At 42.0% G+C, this 15,269-nt stretch overlaps 2 protein-coding genes across 2 annotated transcripts; one reads left to right on the top strand and one right to left on the bottom strand.

Moving 5' to 3' along the window:
* Window positions 1-1,340: 1,340 nt before the first annotated feature.
* On the bottom strand, window positions 1,341-7,751 carry sh3bgrl2 (SH3 domain binding glutamate-rich protein like 2). Its single transcript, XM_076084101.1, has 4 exons — window positions 7,537-7,751; window positions 3,400-3,585; window positions 2,529-2,609; window positions 1,341-2,159 (listed from the first exon to the last, which is right to left on the bottom strand). The coding sequence occupies exons 1-4, from the start codon at window positions 7,579-7,581 to the stop codon at window positions 2,145-2,147; spliced, it is 327 nt and encodes a 108-aa protein (XP_075940216.1). The 5' UTR covers window positions 7,582-7,751; the 3' UTR covers window positions 1,341-2,144.
* Window positions 7,752-8,735: 984 nt separating this feature from the next.
* Window positions 8,736-15,097, top strand: lca5 (lebercilin LCA5). Its single transcript, XM_076084078.1, has 10 exons — window positions 8,736-9,482; window positions 9,578-9,657; window positions 10,255-10,667; window positions 10,886-11,127; window positions 11,349-11,654; window positions 11,831-11,968; window positions 12,087-12,183; window positions 12,293-12,429; window positions 12,537-12,720; window positions 12,799-15,097. The coding sequence occupies exons 2-10, from the start codon at window positions 9,653-9,655 to the stop codon at window positions 13,707-13,709; spliced, it is 2,433 nt and encodes an 810-aa protein (XP_075940193.1). The 5' UTR covers window positions 8,736-9,482; window positions 9,578-9,652; the 3' UTR covers window positions 13,710-15,097.
* The last annotated feature ends 172 nt before the right edge of the window (window positions 15,098-15,269 follow it).

Below are 15,269 nucleotides of genomic sequence, written 5' to 3' on the forward strand. Positions count from 1 at the left end.
CACCAGATAAACAACTCAAATATGTGCTGACCACATTTTGCTTTCAGTTGCCAATATAGGATTTCTGCATCAGATAAAACAACTCCTCACCACCTCTACATGACATGACCATATGAAAAATACTGAGTTAAATTTACTTAGAAAATTGCATGTTTTTAAATGGCGTTGAGTATAACTCTTACAACCCTGTTGCAAACAGAAAAATGCTGCAATAAAGCACGACAGAGTCACGGAGGGAGGTGAAACATACCTTACATTACATTCAATACATTTAGTCGGTCCAAAAAATCGCAACAAAGTCACAACACATTATTTCACAACACGAGGACACAACTCAGCCAAATAGGAACGTCGTTTGTACATTGATGCCCCCTACATTATTTCAAATAAGTACAAATAACATCCTTTCACATGATGGCACAACATTTAGGGAAGAATGGCTAGTGCATCTGTTTGTGCGTGGCCTTCATGTGTAAACATAAAGGAATTAGTTAACCACCCACCCATGATAATTTAATAAGGACGAGAGACATGCTTAGTGTTGATGTTTGGGACGGAGAATACAGATTGGAGGACGTGTCGGCAGGTTGGCCATGATGTGTCAACCTATGTTCATTTCAGGAGGGCAGTGTGCTCACATTTCAGCATCTGTTTACTCAGCCACTAGGAAATATATACAGAGAAGGGGAGACAGCAGGGGAAGCCGAGTTGAGGTCCGTCTGTGCAGAGCTTTGTAACTTGATTATCTCTGAAAAATAAGCTATAATTTCTTATCTCCTGTACTCAGCCTGATAGGACTTTGGAGTAGTAATCTGGGAAGTGCATCCCTATGACTCATGTGACAGTGATTGTAACCATGCTTTGTCTACAGCGGCCTGGATTAGAGGATAAAGCTGGCACTGTTTTTCATGCCATCAACAAATCCCAAGAAAAGACCAAAACCAACAATTAATTGATCCAACTGTCATCTTCCTTCATTATTTGAAACCTGGGCACTGTCGTTTATTTTGAGTCAATCCCACAAACACCGTCCTGCTGCTGTAAATACTCATTAGAGCACCACATGTGTAATATTCCACAGCTTAAAATAGTCCCTACAAATGCACTATTTACTCCTGTTTGAGTAACATTTGCTAAAAACTACAGTGCCCTGCTGTTATAGGGAACTAATTGGCCTTTTAAGACATGAAACTATATCATTGAAACCTATTTAAAAAGACTTATGGGCTGAGTGCCACAGACAGGTTTATGGAAGTCAGAACGTAAGAGACTGACACATTGTTGGTTTGGATCTTTTTATTGGATTTCTAGACTATAAGATATAAAAACAAAACATATAATAAATGCCACCCAGTCCTTTAATCAAAGTAGTTTGGCAGTGGAATGATACAAGTATAAGGTTTCTTTTGATGACAGTGACTACATACTTAACACGAAGGCTGGCAATGATATTAGGTATCATGTCCATCCCTCATATGATTTAGGATTCTTAGCATTTGGTGTCATCTGCTTTGTGGTAAACATTGTCACTGTCACCTTTGGGAAAGCATCCTCACTCCCACACATGTACACACACACACACAGTTATTTCAGGTTGCTCTTACTTAACACAACCTTCATTAACAGCTATTGATTGAAACAGACACACACACACACTCATACACATACTAAGGCATATACACACACACAATAAAGGTTATAGGTGTGTATTCAGGAGACTTGTGTGCTAGTTCTTAGTTCTTTCCCCATTCACTGCATTGTACATTGACCTAAAGCAGCTGGTCTACCGATGCAAAAGCTGCTACATCTAATGTGCACAGAATTGATGCCACTGCCGGTGCTTGCTGTCACAGTGTATTAAACATGAAACGTAAACACAAATGCATCCATCATGAAGTCAATCCCCTTCTTCTGTGATTAAGTCTATCTGGAGAATCAGACACTTCTTGGAGACTAGAGTGATTGGAGTGATTAACGAGTCAGGAGAGGTCACACAGGTGGAAATCCGTGGGGTCTGATGTTTGGCAAGATGCTGGAGCAGGAGGAACACGTGAGAAGAGGTGATGCAACACAGGAAGCCATGCGGTTTTCATCTTCATATTTTAAGGTTCCCGGGACATCATGTACCAGCGGTTTGACCTCGGCTATGACTCAGAATCCTATTGGGGGAGAAGGGGAAGAGAGATTGAACAACTGTCATCTGCATTCATACATTCTGCACACATGCTATATAGCGAGACATTTCTGCTAGACATGTAACATGACCACACTGAATGTATCTGCAATATCCTGCAGGTTTACGCCAAATCAGATCTCTTTTAACTGACTTCTTTTTCCCATCAAAAAAAAAAGCTGATGTGCATGAAATGCTAATAAATTATAAATCAGACATTTCAGAGGCAGCTTGCAGAAACTACAGCTGCTGATCTAGCACTGTGGCGAGAACTGAGACCTGACAGCAAATCTTGTTGGCTGTATGATTTATCCCACAGAGGCAACGGTGTGTTTTAGTGCATAGCCTCCCTTACTTTCACCGAGGGTTGGGAACTGAGCCCAAGGAATGTGAACACAGTGTTGTCCTCCTTTGACTGGAAGAAGTCTTCATAGTCCTGAGGGGGAAGACAAAAACATGAGAATGTTACATAATCTCTGTTTGAAAGAAGGTTGTAAACATCCCTGCCAAATAGTAACTCCTCTTCTGCTTTTAATACGATTCAGTTGTCATGACATTGCAGAGTAACGTTGGATTACCTTGGCCAGTGAGAGTGACGGCAGGCCGATCAGATAATCTGCCCCACCCATGAAACTGGATTACGACAGGATTACAGAGTGGCGTGCACGATCAGTGGAGGACATAAACTGGCAAGCACTGACGGATCGAACTCATTCACCAGCATAGGTAGCTCAACTTTGTACCGATTTAGGCTGATGTGACCTGTTGTGCATAACCAGCTTGAGCATTAACAATCATTCAAATACATTCTAATCCTGTATTCCTGTGTTTTGTGTTCTGTAATCTTTTGTTATATGCTAAATATATGTCAAAACAATGTACACTTTTTTTGTATTTTTTGTTTCAAAATCTCTCTTTTTTTCTTCCTATAAAATGCAGCAATTTTTTGGATGACTTATTTGCACTAAGTGTCATAAATGTGTCCGATCAAATGTGATTTTGGCCGACTTAAAAGGTACCTTCTGTAGATTTTCACCACTAGTGTCCCTGTACCTCAATGTTTTGATAAGCGGATCCACAGACTGTATCTCACATTCCATCAGTATGTGCAGCATGCGAATCAGTGACATGTTCACATGTTAGGGCTAGATCGGATGTGCAAAATGACTGGAAGCCAGAATGCGTTCCAAATGGTAATTAAAATTAGAGACAAGCATCCATCGTACCCCACAGTAGCGATCCTCGTTGAATATCTGTGGAAGCAGTGGGTTGCCTTTCTCCGGCTGCTTGTCTCTGGGGATGTTTCGGTACATCCAGAGCCTCTGCTCCTCCAGCATGGTGATGTCTACTTCCTGGAAGCTGATCCGATTGGCCTCCAAGAAACCCACCACTGCCTGCTGGTGCTTTTTTACCTGGAACAGGTCGAAAATGGATAAAAGAAAGAAAGAGGGTGGAGTGAAGGACGGTTGGTTATGGAGAGGTGGTGAGGTGGTGACAAATGTACAACCACGTATGCATAATGTCATATTGCCATCATGTACATAAAGTACAGCTGGTCACTGTATGTGTATGGCCTTTCACTCTCTCTTTATATTGCTCTTGGCCAAGCAGTTGGGTGTTTAAAACACTAATTGACTAACGGTAGAATGACACCCATCAAACCAGGGAACACACACGTGGAGTGTACTGTATGTATTCACTGCGTAGCGACTCCTTTGGTAATAGGGACATTAAGAAGGATTATTGATTAGTGGATGAGACTATGTTTAAAGTCGGAGAGCTGACATAATTGTCCTATACAGCATCGTATGCTATGACCTGAGGGCACATCAAAACAGTACTAGATTTCAGAGAAATAAACATAATCATCTATTGATGAATACATCGTTTCTGCAGCTGTGTGTACTTTGTGTACTTCCCAGGCACACGACTAAGTGTTGACTAAAGAGGGAAGACCATGCAATGAACTTTTCCCATTTGTGTTCCATGGGACGGATACGACACAGATCCCTGTGGTATTATCCCTGTACGTGCTCTGGGACGTTCTGCAAGGGAATGAAAGCGCATGACATGCTGAGAGAAAAAAATGAAATACCAGGATAATTTTAGATGACAGAAAACTCCCACGGAATTGAAAGTCGTAAACACAGAGGCACAGTCCACATGTCTTGGAGTTATATGATGAGAATGATGATCGGGATTTGCTCAATTAGCTTAGAATTTGACCTAATTTCAACAGTATTTTGCCTTTTTTTTCAATTGATCTTTTTCATTCACATCTAGCTTGTGTTATTTCTAAATTCCAGCTATTCTATGTTTTTTTTAGAGCACAGAAATCATTCCACATTCACTGTAATCATCCCTTAATGTTTCCCACTTGTAACAACACCTACTTTGTTCATTCATTCTGTTTTGTCTACATTTTTATCATCTCATGCGGTCCACCGCTGTGATGCAAATTCAGCCAATACAGTATGTAAGCTCGAGCATACATTAACATGACAAAAGGGCTGATTATTCAAAACATTCTGGGGACGAGACAGTGTGGACAAATATAAACAAGGTCTTATATTTTGTGGCTAAATGATCATGTATTGTCGATACCCTGGAAACATGTTTCTAGGAATTCTGTCTGTGATGCATAAGATGAATTAGATAATGACTTAATGATATGTGCTTGTATGTGTGTGTGTACACGTCATGTCTGTCCAAACTGTTAGTGATGCTCAGGGCCACAATGGGGCTATTGTTTTACCTTAAAGACAGTAAGAGATTGTTCTGGACTGTCTGTTACAGACACAAACACCCAAACAAGATAATCTGTTGTGTCTTCTCTCTAATGGTGATTTCCTTTGTGTGGCCATAAAACAGGGTTATCTGGACTCTCGCAAGAGAGTAAATGAATTGGATGTTTACTGACTGTCTTTAAAGAGACAAATGTGTCTGTTTGCTCTGGTCAAAGGTCAAGACTCCATAGAGAATGACTGGTCTGCGTCTATGTGATGCAAAGTACAAATTATACGAGCTTCCCCTGAGCTGAAAAGCGGGCAGACTAAATAATGAAAGAGGTCCCCCCCCTGTGAGGGTGAGTGAGAGTGTGTGTCAGGGGATGGATGAGTTCAGATTTTGGTATGCCTGTAGGATTAGAGACAAATACACAAATTACACTCCTAAACAAACACTCGTATTACAGTCTACGAGTATGCATGCATTGTTTGAGAGCACCTTCTGAAATGTAGGGATTAACTGGAGGTCCAGACTAATCCATCAGTCACGGACAGAGAGGGACACGGGCAAAAGAGAGGATTTTGGATAGAAATAAATACATACGTTTCACCTACCCTGAGGAACAAAGAAAAACAAAAAGAATCTGAAAACAAAACATTACCACTAAAAACAATTTTCAACTTTGCACATTATTTGTCAAGAGGAGGGATTGCAATGCTTTCTAAGCAGATCATTTGGTCAGATAATGTGAGGACACATGGTAGTATTTGCAATTATTAAAAACTACATTCATGATAATTACTGGGGCATTAGGAATTAGAACAACAAAAAAATCTGATGAGACTGAACCTGGTACATGTTCACAGAGGAGGGGGGGGGGGTAACCTAATTTACACTTCATTCACTCTGTGGTGATGATCTCCGCCCCACTAATCTGCTGTTGCTAAACTGCGAAATGCTCATTTTATGTAGCGTTTTGATAATTACTCTTCCCTTGATTCTGCACACGTATTCCTGCTTGAGTCGCAAATGTTTTTCAGATTTCCATCTCCTGACTTCACTATCTTCACTGTCTCCCTGCATATCGAATCTCACACTACTATCTCTCTCTTTGTTTTTCAATCACACACACACACACACACACACACACACACACACATCCATTTCACTTGAAATCAGTCTCACCTTCTCTCTTAATTCAATGACTTGCAACTCAATTTAAAAGCATTCACAGTAAATGACATTCACATGAGCTCAACATTCACATAACTGAGCCAAATGGTCGACCTATTCTGGCGTGCATGACTGTTCTTCGTGTACGTGAGAGAGTCTGTGTGTTTTGAATGTACGTGTCATAGGGTTAAAAATAACTACGCTCTTACTAATTTCGCTGCCCTCTTCTAGAGATGGAGCACGGTAAAGTAAACATATTACTCATTTCCCCCATTACCTAGGACTTGAAGCATTCACAGTGTTGTTTGATGATTTTCTGCCGGTACTCAATATCAGCTGGGCCTTCTCAACGGCATGCGCCTGTTGTTTCCCAATAGACACTACAGCACTAGGGCTGGGACTAACGATTACTTCCATTATTGACTAATCTGTACAGTATTTAATTTTTTTGGATTAGCCCATTAATTGCCAAGTCTATTAGATGTTAGAAAAGAGCTGCAAAAAGCTATTTTTCATAGCTCAAAGTGAAACATTTAACTTTCTTGTCTGACTATCAGTCCAAAACCAAATCATATACAATGATTAAAAAATAAGCTCACATGCGAGAAGCTGGAATTATCTGTTGATCGACTACTCAAATGATCGTTTCCGGACTACACAATATCCACAGTAAATGGTCTTTTAATTAAGTATACTGTCATAAATCCGTCTAGTGTATTTCCAGTAAGCTCTTCTGCATATTACTGCTGCTCAGTTGCAGGAACCCCACCCTAGAATCACTCAGGAGGGGAACAAAGTGGAAAGTAAACATCTCACAACACAGATAAGAGTGGAGAACAAAAGGACAGGAGGTTTGTTCCAGAGGTGCATCTCCTGATGATGTCTTCAAAGTAAAATACCCATGTGATCATTATTGGTGGATCTCCTGTCACGCAACACAAATCTGCTGTAAATACTGTTGGTGAATCTAACAACATTACGAACAATAGACACATCTATCGTTTTATAGGTCATAGTTAATGTAGGTCAGGTTATTGTTTGCACACTAAACACGTACTTTGTTCTGGAGGGAGACGTTTTATAATATGTTGTTATATGTTGTCATTACGCTTCTATATGAAGGCCTAATACAGTGAAAAATATAAACTATTTGTTGAAAATGCATCTAACAAAAATGCAACAGGCTGAATTGACGTATGCATTTCCAAGAACACAAAATAAATCAACACTGGGAATTAAAAATGTGCGTCTTTGTTAGTGAACAATCTTTCTTCCTGTCTGAATGATGCTGATTACTCTCACTGATTGTGAACATATAAGTCACACACTCACAGTCGGCTATATTGTCAATATCTCCAACACTCTTGGGCGAGCAGAAATATTTCCACATGCCTTTTTAATACGCCTGCATACCTCATATACAACTGTCAACAGGCTTGAAAACACATTTGCAAAACACTCACCGCTCGCGAGCCGGTTGAGGAGGCGATGTAAACCTTGATGACCATTTTAATCCCAAATACTACGAGTCGACAAACAAACTAGTGGGTGGCAACAGGCAGTGATTATTGCCACACACAAAAGATGAAGTTCAACTACCGACTGTGTTTTAGAAGGGAGAAGACACGCGTCTCCAGTATTTAAACTGAGCCATGATAAATAACACAGCATGCGCGTCTGCAGGCTGAGGCGCTCAAGGACTCTCACTGCATAGATGCAACGCAGACATCACAGAAAACACTGGACTTCCGGTCATAGTCTTCAAAATAAAATAAAAACAGTTCCCGTAGACAAGAACAAAAGTGATTGTACACAATATTGCACAGCTCATCCATAATAATTTTATTAAATTTGTATAGTATGGACCAAATATGAGGTCTAAATGACATCATTCAAAGTCTGCATGTGCTTTTAAGTGAATAACCCAGATTTGTTTTCCCCTAAACAAGCACAATGCATTATTATTTTAAAAAATCACGTTTCTTTCAAAAGTAAAAAACATTTTTACTTCTGCTTGACTGTGGTTAAACCTGGCAACTTGACACCACCTTTTGTCACTTAGCAGCATATCAAATTTCATTCAAATTGGGTGAATTTAATAAGTATGTGCTCTGTCAGTTTGTGGTGTGGATCCAGATCAAGCTGCACTTGCCCTCTCATGTGCTTGTATCTTACAATACATATTGCAGCCAATAAAATAACTAACAGACTTTGTATATACACAGATAATTTGTTTTTAAAACACTGGCACAATATGCATCGCACAGCATGAAGACATTAACAGCAGCTGTGAATACAATTTTAGACTTTGGTGTCATAGTTAGGTTGCATATACGGCATGACATATATCTCAAACGCCAAGCAAATGCTGCTGAAGTGACAGACATTGTGTATGCACACATCCTAAAAACACAATTTAAATATGCATTGCACAACAAGAGTAAGAAACCATGTCCTATCAGTTGGCTAGATAACAGTGCTTTATGACACACGGACTAAGCACATAATATGCGTTGGTAGATATGTTATTCCAACGTTCTCCTTAATGAACACAATGCTAGAATAAACAGATAGCTATATTTATATCACAGCGTGCACCACAGCGCCACCCTGGTATTAAAGGGGTACTGCACCTGCACGGAGTGCTGTGGTTGCCATGGTACGGCGTCAGCGGTAGGACTGGAGCAAACCACCAGGCTTGTCGTGAACCACAAAATAATCGTATCTGAATGCTTCTGACAGTCAGGATTACTCCTTCTTCCTATTTTACTGTGACTAATAACAGGGCAGCGCATTTTTTTAAAGATAGTCATGGCTGTTTCCTAAAAGGCGAACGTCTATGCCTTCTTTTAGCTAACGGTATAGCTAAATTAGCTTAACTTCATGCTAGCGTTAGCGTGATAGCAGCTAACTAGTTGAGTCGTTATGTTGCTAACATTAGCCTATCGAGTTAATTGCGACATACTTTAAACGTAAACCAGAGAAAGGCAGGACGATTTAAAATGATAAACGCGCACAACGGACAGGTTGGTACCAGCAGACACAGAGCAGTAACATTAAAACACATTCCACCTGTTGAGGGAAGCTAGTTTGTTTTGTTTTGTTGCTATGCTAGCATAATAAGCTATCGTCAACAAGTCCGTCCACTTTAACTAACGCCAGTGCGCTGACATGCTGTTTGAAACCTCACCTACTCGTCTCTTTTATTCATGTCTATTTGATAATGTTGCATGTGAATATAAAGCCCACTGAGGTGTGTGGTTGGCCTCACATAACTTACTAGTTAGCCACATTGTAGCTTTTAAGTGGCAGGCAGTGTCACGACAATGCGACTGTCAACAGCAGACGGTCTACTTTAATCCAATCTGTCAAGGGTCACGGAGAGGGGGACGCTAGTAGTATCGCTATAGTAAGTATTTGAGAACACGCTTCTGATTGTATATTTGTTTCATTTGAGAGCTTGTGACTTGACTGCATACGTTTTCTCGTTTATTGCGTTATCAGGAGACAGTAAGACATACGATAAAGCAGAAGATGTGGACGATGGTGCCAACAGAGATGATGGGGATAATATAACCTATGTGGTGAGTGTAAAGATACTCTGATGTTTATACTACTGTACATCCAGGCGTATTCCAATAAAAATAAATACAAATACAGTTACTCACAAAATATTGTCAGAAGAATTCTACATTTGATACAGTATATGGCAAACTATACAAGAATACATAATATGTATACTGTATGTGTACAACCTGAATATAACATGCAACACTACTACATAATTAAAATATCAGGTGAGAACACCTGAACACTTTTTTTTCCCCTCTTCTTTTTCTGTGTTCTTTGACCAGGTGTGTGCGCATGCTTCTTATTGCACTCAGAAATAATACACTGTCTGTTTAATAAGTCACCAGGGCAGATGGGGGCAGGCTACTAATTGGTATGTAGCAGCACTGGTGTTGAGTAGTGATATCATACATCATTCAGCCTCATGGAAATTTCCACCTCATGTGTGTTGTCGCTTAGTGACCAAGACACACAGAACAGAAAACCTCAGAGAAACCAGTTGGCCCCGAGATTTTTCATCTGGTAGCACAATACAAATGTTGACATCAGGAGACTTTTACTGTAAGTTTGATACATTTCTTTCTGAATTTTTGTCTTCAAATTCAACACAGCATTTCTTCTCAAAGTGACATCATGGAATCTGAAAACGTAACTGATCCGTACGAAGACAACCGGGATGTTGATCAAAGTCGCCAGTCACTCCGGAGCACAAAGAAAGATTCCCGAGCATCGTCCTTCCAAAAGCACAAAAAGATCATCCGGGAGATCCGGAGTGACGGTGAAAAAGAAGTCTGTGTCGAGAGCAGATCGAAAACCAGAACCTGGCCTTCGGATCCAGATCGGGACCAGATATCAGATGGAGAGGGACGGAGAAGTACCGGGTCGTTTTACTCGGAGGACTATGAGAACGAGTCTCCTTCGGGCCGCTCGATCTCACCATACTCCCAGTCCCGGACTCCATCCCTTACCCCTCAAAGAGGGGTGCGGTCAAAGAGGATTTCCAACAGCCCATTCTACAAGACAGGTATATAAAGCAAGGACATTGTATTTACTGTCCAGGTGGTGGCAGTGTGAGGCAGACTTTTACACATGGTGGTTTTCTGCAGGACAATTTTTTACTTTAATTGTTCGTAATGAAGTTCCATAGCTCTTAACAACACACACATAGTTTGATACAGATTTTTGTCTTAAGCCTCTACCGTTTAATATGTTCTACATGTTGTGTGTTTCTCTACCGTGCAGGTGGCGTGGGGCGCCGGGGTGTGTCGCGCCCACAGCGTCCAGGTGGCCAGCCTCTGACCCAGCAGCATCGCAGGGGAGTGCGGTCACAAAGCAAGGAGTCTACGCCCCCGAAAGACCTGGACCTGGTGACCAAGAGGATGCTTTCAGCCCGCCTGCTAAAGATCAATGAATTGCGTAACTCCCTTGCTGAGCTGCAACAGCGCACCGAGGAGCTGCAGAAGGAAAATCGAGTTCTCAGACAGGTAGATCCACCCTTCTAGTTAAGTTTTGGTTGAGACGTAAGAAAGGTAGAAAATTCTAATTAAACATCAGATTTTAGTGGCCAATACTGATAGGAAGACATTAACACACATATTTGCAGAAAAACCAATCACATAATCTTTTACCGTAAAGTTCTTCACCATTATCTTGAACTCCTGTGGCATCCTAAAAAATGTAATATTGTCTCTTTTGCGTGCTGCAGCTTCAGGTGCGTCAAGAGAAAGCCCTGCAGCGCTACGACGACACAGAAAGCGAGATATCCCAGCTACTGTCGCGCCACACCAACGAGACCCAGGTGCTGCGCGAGCGGCTCCGGCGCGCTCAGGAGCGGGAGCGGGCTGCCGAGCGCCGGATGAAGGACAGCGAGGAGCAGCTGCAAAGGAGTCAGGCGACGATCACGCGGCTGAAGAAGCTGGTCGACCAGCGAGATCTAGGAGCTAGAGACGAGCTGAGCCGCAGGCTAGACGAAGAGAAGACACGGGCCCAAGAGGCAGAACACAAGATTAAGGTACATTTATTTATACTAAAGCTAGATAAACAATCACTTGCATCTATTAAATAAAACATAAATCATGTATGGCAAAATCTGTAACTTTTTGGATTTTTTTTATCTCAAGATCATTTAGTTCCTTTTTGTCACGCGGTAGCTGGAAAGTGTATTTGTTTACCTGTGTGTGTTTGAAGGAGCTGGAGCGTAGCATGGAGCTGAGCAACAGCAGTTACCAGAGGCAGCTGGCTGCAGAGAGGAAGAAGACGATCAGTGCCCAGGAGGAGATCAGGACTCTGCAGGAGGAGCTGGAACGACTGAACAATAAACTCAAGGTCCATGTATAACAAAAATATACCTCAGAATACCAGCTGAGACAAACTATCTTTATGATTGTGTATGAAAAGCAGCATTGTATGAAATGTTCACTTTGTTGTGTCCTTTTCTTATCAGGAGAAGGAGAGAGAACTAGATGCTAAGAACATTTATGCCAATCGCATGATGAAGCCTGCACTGAGAAAAGATGTCGACAGTGGCGCAAAGCGGAAAAGTAAGGCCTGACTGTCGGTTTATTGGGGGGGGAAAAATTGGGATAGCAAAAATTGTATCTAATATACAATCTGCTTTCCCCCCCCCCCCCCCCCCCCCCACACACATAGTCCCGAGCAGGAGCAGCACCAAGGCCGTTCACACCAAAGACAGAGCGTCTAGTCCTGATTTCCCTACACCTCCCCCCGCCATGACTGATGCCAATGAGTGCAGTGAACAGGCACCTGATGAATACATATCTCTCAAGGTAGAGTCACTCCACTTCACCCCAAACGTCCGCTCTTCTTCCCCTGTCGCTGTTATTTGTCCGTCATTCCCCTCTTATGTCTCTCCCTTATCAATTTACGTCCGCAGGAGTATGACAGAGGGGACAGATGGGCAGACACGGAAGACAGACATCAAAAGTTGGAAAAGCAGAAGAGGAGAGACGGAGAAAGAGAAGGGGACAAGCAGAAGGGGATGGTGAAGAAAGAGGAGAGGCGGCAACTCCACCAGGAGCTCAATGTGCTCGATGAGAAGGCAAAGACACCAGGAGATGGTAAGATCATTAAACAGTGTGTGTACAACAAGTACGAGAAAGCAGTAATGCACTAATGGATTTGTTTTATGTCCACAGGCGGGGAGAAAAAAAAAGAGCAAGACGACAGTAGGAGGACGACAGGAAGTTCCCTGTTGAACCAGGAGGAAGAGGACAACAGGAAGCGCGGCCATGTCCAGGAAGAGGTGGAGAGGTGGAACCAGGGACCTCTGGCCAATCAGCAAGCAGCAGAAGAAGCACGTCGCAAAAAAAAACAGCTGCTGGCTAAGATGCGTGAAATAGACCGCCAGGAACACGGAGGCCAGGACACCATGTTTGCTGAGTCTAGTCCTTCTGAGTTCAATAAGGCTCCCAGTAACCATTCTTCTCCTCGTCTTCCTGAGCAGAGGAACCACACCTCTTCCATTTTTAACCTCGCAGAATCAGAGGAGTCGGCCAGTTTGCGCGGTGAAGGCGGAAGGAGAAGATCAGGCACGCATGGTGGAGCTGCCACAACAGGGACGGGGAAGAGAGCGCCGCGGACACAAATCTCCGGGGACGACTTGGCATTCGGAAGCTACGCGCCTTCTTTCGGACATTCAGCCTCTCGCGGCTCCTCCGGCTTCCCCCCGCCTCCGCCCAAAGAGGACAGGGACTCTGCATTGGAGGCAATAGGTGTGTTTAGTCTCAGAGGGGTGGAGACAGAGACAGAGAAGGAGACGGAAAGAGGAGCGGGGAAGGAGAGGAAGTCCAGCCTCATGCAGCAGCTATTTGGTGCCCCGGCAACACCCGCGGGTGACAGTGGGAGCACCTCCAATCAAATGGAGGTGCTCAACAGTCCTCCGACTACCAACGGAGTGCGATCAAGACGGGAAAGACTGCTCAGCTTCAACTCGGGGTCTTCCACTCCCCCAGCATCCTCCCTCAACACCCTTCACGTCACAGAGAGCAGGCCTACAATTCGTGCCATCGCCTCATTCGATGATGACATAGAGGAACTTACTTTATGAAATAAAAGAGATTGAGTGATGAACAGGGTCAGTCAATTAAAGTCTGAACACCATTGATTTCCCAATACAAATGTCAACACTATCAACAGAACCAAGCAGAGAAGTAAATTAAGTTTCTAAAATACCGGATAAGTCATTTAACTCGCTTATAATGTTTCATGTAGAAAATGTAGATTTGAAGTGATCGTCAAGCATTCAGGTGTATACTTTGCTAATATAGGATTGTTGACCCTTTGTTCTATTTTAACGCTAGTTGCACTTGTACTTACTGTGGAGACGATGGCTTTTTCTGGTTTACAGCATACAGAATCCCTGCAGCTAGAATAATTGTTCTTTAAACAAACACAAACCAAAACACAGGCAGTAGAGTCACAATGACACAGACTTTGGCTGCAAATCACCTTTCGTTGCGTTTCACATGTTTGCGCTTTGCCATATTCTACTGTAATAGTTATGGGTTGCTGTTATTGTTTTTTGGTGTGGGATCCTACATTTCCCTGTGTATCTTTATTTGGACACATTTGATTGTGCAGTCATTTTTGAGTTATGTTAGAGTCCATGCCATAAGAGTTTACCAGTAAGCAATATGACAATCACGTTTAGACTGCCTCCTCGATGTCTGACTAACTATATGATATCATATGAAATGCTGTTTTTTACAATTCTACCAATTTTATATTAATACTGATGAACTCTCCCATTAAAAGGAAGATGTCATTGACCCCATAGAACATTTTTTATTTCCTATAATCAAATGATTGATAATTAATAGAAGCTCAATGACAGTTAGTGTAGTTGTGTCATATTGAATCAATCAATTCAATATTGTGTTTTAAGAGAGAAAACAAAAAGTTTCTATTTGATTTACTTGACTTGAAGATATTGTAAAACAGTAAATGTAGATATATTTCCAGTTGGGGGGCCCTTGTCCCCTGCCCTGATATTACTTATGTGATGGCAGCGCTATCGCTCCAGCAAGCAATCAGCACTAATACAAATCACCTGTTGCTGTAGTAGAAGCAACAAGCTATACTGATGTGGACAGAAGAAATGCTCTTTATTTATTTAAGTTCTTATAGACGTACATTACGACGTACAACTCTTAATTTGGCGCACACACTGCATTGGTATAAGCTGTAAAATTGATACTTAATAGAAAGGAATAATCTCACACATGTACATTTTGACACGTTTTTGAAGAGCTCTTTGTATTTATTCTGGCAAAATGTGTTTTAGTAAACTCACGTGTAACAGATGACGACTTTGATGTTAATCGGTCTGTATTTATGTATCGACTTTTTTCACATTTTGTACTAATTTCATTGTTACAAAAACTGTGTTTGTTGTCGTATTTCATTGAATTAAAAATAAATGAAAGTAAGAGTGAAGATGTTGTGCTGTCATCAGAACTGTGGCGCACTTGCGGAACAGAACGCAGAACGCAGAACACAGAAAAGAACACATTACAGTGTTAATGCGGCGGGAAGTCTGATAGGGATTCCTAGGACGTCTCCAAGACACCAGAACCCTCCCGCCCCTCCCTCCGGCAGCTCTGCTCAA

The sequence above is a fragment of the Anarhichas minor genome, unplaced genomic scaffold (genome assembly GCF_050575085.1).
Source record: "Anarhichas minor isolate MPS153535 unplaced genomic scaffold, ASM5057508v1 ptg000136l, whole genome shotgun sequence".
Classification (NCBI taxonomy): domain Eukaryota; kingdom Metazoa; phylum Chordata; class Actinopteri; order Perciformes; family Anarhichadidae; genus Anarhichas; species Anarhichas minor.

What these genes read in the sequence shown, in the direction of transcription:
- sh3bgrl2 (XM_076084101.1), bottom strand. Translation starts at nt 7,581, where the DNA reads ATGGTCATCAAGGTTTACATCGCCTCCTCAACCGGCTCGCGAGCG. An exon ending in CCTCAACCGGCTCGCGAGCG is followed by an intron (nt 3,586 to 7,536) that starts GTGAGTGTTTTG and finishes GACCTGTTCCAG; the next exon opens with GTAAAAAAGCACCAGCAGGC. An exon ending in ACGAGGATCGCTACTGTGGG is followed by an intron (nt 2,610 to 3,399) that starts GTACGATGGATG and finishes CTTCCCCCTCAG; the next exon opens with GACTATGAAGACTTCTTCCA.
- lca5 (XM_076084078.1), top strand. An exon ending in GACTGAACAATAAACTCAAG is followed by an intron (nt 11,969 to 12,086) that starts GTCCATGTATAA and finishes TTTTCTTATCAG; the next exon opens with GAGAAGGAGAGAGAACTAGA. An exon ending in GGCAAAGACACCAGGAGATG is followed by an intron (nt 12,721 to 12,798) that starts GTAAGATCATTA and finishes TTATGTCCACAG; the next exon opens with GCGGGGAGAAAAAAAAAGAG.